Source organism: Varroa jacobsoni, unplaced genomic scaffold (genome assembly GCF_002532875.2).
Source record: "Varroa jacobsoni isolate VJ856 unplaced genomic scaffold, vjacob_1.0 scaffold_1235, whole genome shotgun sequence".
In the NCBI taxonomy this organism is placed as follows: Eukaryota; Metazoa; Arthropoda; class Arachnida; order Mesostigmata; family Varroidae; genus Varroa; species Varroa jacobsoni.
Genome location: NW_019214137.1, coordinates 47,268 through 53,452, shown reverse-complemented (window position 1 = coordinate 53,452; position 6,185 = coordinate 47,268). Strand labels below are relative to the sequence as shown.

At 41.4% G+C, this 6,185-nt stretch overlaps 1 protein-coding gene across 1 annotated transcript in view; it reads right to left on the bottom strand.

Moving 5' to 3' along the window:
- LOC111267884 (uncharacterized) overlaps nucleotides 1-6,185 on the bottom strand; it is a 19,950-nt gene continuing 13,765 nt past the window's right edge. The window contains exons 9-15 of the mRNA XM_022846446.2: nucleotides 5,974-6,116; nucleotides 5,124-5,291; nucleotides 4,601-4,829; nucleotides 3,961-4,172; nucleotides 3,556-3,697; nucleotides 2,907-3,394; nucleotides 1-2,103 (exon numbers count right to left, since the gene is read on the bottom strand). Coding sequence (XP_022702181.1) covers nucleotides 1,903-2,103; nucleotides 2,907-3,394; nucleotides 3,556-3,697; nucleotides 3,961-4,172; nucleotides 4,601-4,829; nucleotides 5,124-5,291; nucleotides 5,974-6,116 — 1,583 coding nt within the window. The 3' untranslated portion in view covers nucleotides 1-1,902. The remainder of the gene's footprint in view (nucleotides 2,104-2,906; nucleotides 3,395-3,555; nucleotides 3,698-3,960; nucleotides 4,173-4,600; nucleotides 4,830-5,123; nucleotides 5,292-5,973; nucleotides 6,117-6,185) is intronic.

Genomic DNA, 6,185 nt, shown 5'->3' with positions numbered 1-6,185 from the left:
GTTGACTAAAGCCGATTAAGAAGCCACAAATTTTCAGTGAAAAAAAAATAATGTTCGGCAAATGTTAGAAAAATGAGCGCCAGGTTTGAAGTCTGCGCAAAACGTCGCATTTAAATCATCGGAATAATTAGCTCGACTGCTCTCAACTGAGAAGGCACATGATTGCAGGTATATCAGGTTCATTAGCAAAATTATAATAATAACGATGTGAATATTAATTATATTCACATAGATGACGATCACAATCTCGTAACAATAGGTAACTAACTGGTTACCTAATGAAACACCGGCATTTCTTAAATACATGCTTGTTACACAGTTACTCTGTTCTTTGTCATCCATATCTCTCTCTCTCTTTCTCTCTAATACTAGATGCGGTTATTTAGCCCCGACGATGAGACGCGTTAACATGGTAACATTTGTGATGAAGATCGGCATTTACCAGTTTTTTTTGGCTTGACATAATGGGTGCCACAATGTTTTTGTATGCATACATAGATCGTTGAAATATACCTTGAAGACTGGGAAACTCTCTAAACTTTGGCGAATTGCGTTTTTTATCGTAACTATCTAACTTCCTATTTTAACGCTAAAATTGAATTGAAAAATCCATGACGCCACGCTTTGTATGCAGCTTGGCGTCATGGAAGGGGTCACTTGCTGCTTTCTGTATCTCTATCTAAGACCGCGTTTATCAACCATTACAAACCTAAACAGAAAATAAACAGTCACTGCCACAGGCAGCCGACATTGTAAGTATTGATCTTTTGTTACCGCAAAACCCTTTAGACGTTATTCTCATAGTTATTGTCGTCGTCCTTCGATCGACTTCTGTGCTCCCTTTCCTTTTCTACGATAAATACAACATCTACGATATACAACTCACGTTTCTGTTGTTTTGCAAAATATTCTCCACGATTGTGTTCCACCAGTTCATTAGTTGAAGACTGAGCCCAAAGTACGGTGTAAAAAAACTCGCATCATAAAAAAAAAACTAAAAATCGCAGACTTACACGATTTTTAATCGGCGCAACACCCCATAGAAACAAGGGTGTCGCTTGACTCGAACTTTTAGGCTGTCGAATATAAATAAGAGCATAATAAAAGTATCTGATATGCTGGCGTAACCAATTCAAGTTTCAAATGGAAATAATTAAGCATTTGACGGTGAATCTTCAAGGTTGACTGTTTGTGCTTAGTGGGAAATAACAAGGTCGCGTTATTTTTAGGAGAGAAACCGAATTTTTCGGAAATGAAAGGCGCTACACATAGTTTAAGGATTAAAAGCCCCATAGATGTATACCATATTCACAGCAAAATTTCACAACTTTATAGCCTTTTCAAAACTGCTAATTAAGTGACGACCTACTTCCCACGGGCGCTGATGCCAAACATTGATGACCTCGCTGGTCTATTTCATTTCATTCCTTTGAAACAGGGCGCTAATTAATAATTGTACCTACGGAAAGGTCTACGCTGCTACAATATATAGACACTTCTGGGGACACACTTATCACTATTTAGAGAGCGAACATCTACACTATCAGTTCGCACAATCAGTCACCGCTACTCATCATAACAACTTAACATTCGAGCGTGGTAAAATGTCGATGTGAGCAACCTATCGAACCAGTTTCAATTGTAATATTAAAGATACTTGACATCGTACCATCAAAACTCTCGCGACTCGTTCGAAGATGTCGCAACAGAAGTAGTATGGGTATTGTGTTAACTCAGGCTGCAATACAGATATTTAATATCGTCTGAAACAAATCAAAAGCGTGCTTATATTCTGCAGATAATACTCGGATCTCACAGGGGCCTCTCTTGGACGGGAACGCTACCTGACACATCAGTTAGTGGTGATTCTTGTCCAGGAAAATTTGTCAGCTCATGCGAACGTCAAATGGGTGTTTCTTTCTTCTTGCTGCTACCACCGATGAAGTTTGGGTTGGTGACGATTTTGGTGCGACGTAGGTTTTGAAAACTTGATCCCTGCTCCCGAGAGACACACGTGCTGCTGGTCTGTGACGCCCTTCGTTGGATCATAGCTGTAAAGCTTACATTCTGTTCTCCGACACCGCTTTCACTTCCGGTAGTTACCTAAAGCAAAAAAAATGATAAAATACATTTAAAATAAATGAGTGCTTAGTTTGTCACTCGTACGTAACGAGTTTGTACGCAATAAACAGATACATTTTACAGATACAGTTGTTGCGGGAATACGCTCACTAGTTATGTTTAGAACTTGCGGATAACCAGTTCGTTATAGCATGAACACTTTACTGTTGACCAATATCTTCAGGCCCTCATTGTGATTATGAACTCGTGAAATCTTCTATTTCGTTGCCGGTCATACTGACTCTAAAGGATCCGAAAATTCTCATTTGCCAGTATCGAAGACCTACAATAAAGATTATTCCAAAGAGGTCGAAAATTTATCCAAAAATGTACCAAAAGATAATTTCTGAAGTCGATACTTGAGAGAAGCTGTTTCCTAGTTAATATCATCTATAGGATCGTTTATGTAGGCTAAACTTTTAATTTTTCAGAGCGCTGTAGATATTTTGCCTCTGGGCTGCGTGAAACCTTAATCAGCACACAGTTTAGATTTTGCATGGCATTTTTTAAGCGGAGGCTCAACAAATCTAAACGCGCTAATATCGTTCCATTCATGATCACTGTTAAAACATTATTGGGTAATTTAGAAACTGAACCTTTGCTGATAACTTAAGATGTTTAGACTCAGAATCGGAAATATACACGACAGTTACAATAAATAAACACGCTCTCACGTGTATGAAACCTATAAACAAGCGCCACCCTGTCCCCGAACACCCTGAAAATGTTTTGAATTTTATAATCGTACTTGTTACACAAGTTTTAAGCGGATCGTTCGTACTAACCGACTCAGCAAAGCTATCTCTATTAGCAGGCTGTAACAGGGTCCTTGGAACCGCTCGCGGGGCAGCAGCCGTTGCACGTTCTAGCCGTTCGGTTCGTTCAGCTCCTTCGCCGCTGACGTTGCTTGAGGAGCTTCGTCCACTCTGGGAATTACCTCCGTAAGCCTCAATTAAAGCTGCCACCTCCTGATGGCCCGCTTTTAGCGCAACTCTTGCTGGTGTTCGACCACAGAGGTCGCTGTGATGGACATCTGCCCCGTGCGCTAACAGTACCCGTACCACCGATGCGTGTCCTTCTTGAGCAGCGATTCCCAGCGCGGATGCCCCCTGGTTGCATACGTGATTCACAGAGGCGTCTTGTTCAATTAACAGGCGAACGACATCAGCGTGACCCTGCCATGCTGCTGATTGAAGCGCCGAACGCATCTCGCGATCAACAGCATCCACATGCGCTCCGCGACGCAATAGAAGGTCGACAACGTGAACGTGCCCTATGAATGCAGGAGAAACGATAATAAGAATATAGCAATTACTAATTAACGATGCGTTAGAATGGAAGCAACCTGAGCAACCGATTTCCTTAGCTGAGCAAAAGCACATTTTTATAACTGACCATGCCAAAAACCAGTATAATTGGCTATCTGTCAAATACCTTGCCATGCGGCCACGTGTAGCGCCGTGCGTCCCTCAAGATCAACTGCTTCGACATCTGCCCCTCGACCGATTAAGTGTTCCAACATTGACACGTTTCCCTCTAATGCAAGAAGGTACAGGGTAGTTCGACCATCAGCATCCTATCAATATTCGGGAATTAATGAAGAGACAATTATTTCAAAAAAGAACGACGTTATTATAGTACATATCGATTCTACATTTAATGTGATTGATGTTTCAACAGGTGGGCTAATGCCGCTTTCATAAGGTACAAATCTGTTATATTTATTAGATGCTAGACTTATATACCTATGTTTTTTTGGTATAGCATTTATTACGCTGATTATATTACTACTATATTTGAAAATAGAAATCATAACATAAACGAATTGCGTGACACTACCTGATAGTTCACATCTGCACCAAAACCTAAAAGCAAATCGACGGTCTCTTTGTGACCCTCCATAGCTGCCATACGGAGCGCCGTACGACCGTCATGACTTCGATGCTCAAGAATCCGTGGACAGCTCTGGATAAAGAGCTGGACACAGGCCGAATGGCCTTCTTGTGCTGACAGTATTAATGGTGTGCGGCCATCGGTGTCAACTTCATTCGCTGCGGTGGTTATTCCGACAAAAAAGAGAAGAACGGAAAGGAACGAGGATACACAGCCAGATTCACTTAAAAGTGGTTAACCAACGTTTCTCTAACCCACTAGCTTTAATCGGGCCGTCCGATTTTTCTCTATCAACTCAGTAAATAAAGAAAACAGCTGTAGTAGTAGAGATGTCGGTATAATCAAAGCAAGGTTATATTACGTCTTAAGGTTGATAATGTTTATAGACAGCTTGTCGACAAACTTCAATGTTTATTATATGTTACATTTATTTAATTAGAACTGGCTAGTTCGCATGATGTGAACAATTATGATACTGTTGTATTTCGTTTCAGTAGACTTGTATTATACAAGAGAATTATGAAACCTTGTTATACTATGAGGCCTATTTACTAATCGGGTAAAAGTCAATAATAGGATTACTGACGCTTAGCACCAGCCTGCATGAGAAGCTGACAGACTTGTGCGTGTCCTTCGAATGCTGCGTAATGGAGGGCAGTCCAGCCAGCGTTATCACGGTGAAGCTCATCCAATCCTCGGTCGAGGAGGCATTCAACTGTTTGCGAATTACCCTGGGCAGCCGCCACTGATAAAACCGTTCGGCCTTCCGAGTCGATAGAGTCCACATATGCGCCCCAGAACAACAGTCGTTTCACCTAAAGCAATTAAAAGAGGTATGGCAAATTTAACTAAAAGTAAAAGCTCGTAACAACGACACCGAGTAACACGTTGTTGGCCTCGATTCAAGTTTAATTCCATAATAGAGCTGCGTTTGAATCTCGAACTCATGCATATTGTGGATACTGCAGAACAGTATGCCGCTATGATATAACAATATGACTGACTCGTGACTGGGATATGATTACAAGGCGGAATTCATGAACTTTGAATTTCCGACATTGGTTATCTCCCTTACTTAAAATATGACGACTTAAAGTAAATAGACTTACAACATGTGCGTGTCCCATTGACGCAGCAGCAAATAGCGGAGTCCTGCCTGTTGCATCTGCATGATCGACATCGGCGCCTCCCTCCAGCAACAGCTCACAAACTTCGGCGTGGCCCTCAAAAGCTGCTACAAGCAGCGCCGTCATTGCTTCCGAATCTCGATGATCCACCTAGCAAAACAAGTCGTTTTATAATTTACGTGTTGAAATAAATGACAAAGATGTTCTCAGAAATCAGCCGACGACAACAGTAACATTAGCACCGTTAATACATGGAAGATACGGATCGCATTGAAAGAGCGCTAGTAAATGGTAAAGATGTAGTAAGGTAGTAAAACCATCTTGAAATCAGATGGTCACTTTCGTATATATATCGTGTATACAGACTGCACAGAATATCTTGTTTCAAAAATAAACCTCACGTTTACACAGCGAAGAGAATAACTGGATCGTGTGTACGAAGACTGCGAAAATAGGTACACTATAGCATTACGAAAACAGGAGCGATTAATTAGAGGATATCGATTGAGAACACGACCCGACAACAACAACAACAACAGCACCATATGGTGCAGCCTTTGGTGTCAAAGTAAAACAATTTTTCGTCCACACCAAATGTTATGGGTGTCGTGTCTATATCGATGGAACCTGTGTACATTCATAGCCATAGCAGCCTATATAGGAGTGCAGTTAACACGGCCAATGTAACAAGTGCCACAGTAGATGCATTACTAAAAAATGTTTATTCTTTTAGTTAGAACGAGAATGAAGCAAAGGACCCGTTAACAACCATTTACGGTTTCGTATTACTCCAATTTCCTTTTGCGAGAGGAATGACAGACACCCCGCGTACCTCAGCTCCACGTTCAAGAAGTAGTGAAACCACAGCGGCGTGATGGCCCTGTGAGGCTGGCACACAAAGTGCGGCCACACTTAAAGCGGTTCTTCCATCCTTGTCTGCGTGATTGATGTCAGCTCCAGCGTCCAAAAGGTGGCCTTGATATACGCAAAAATATGTTCGCACAATTTAGGTATCTCCCACATCTAAAATACTTCTAATATAAT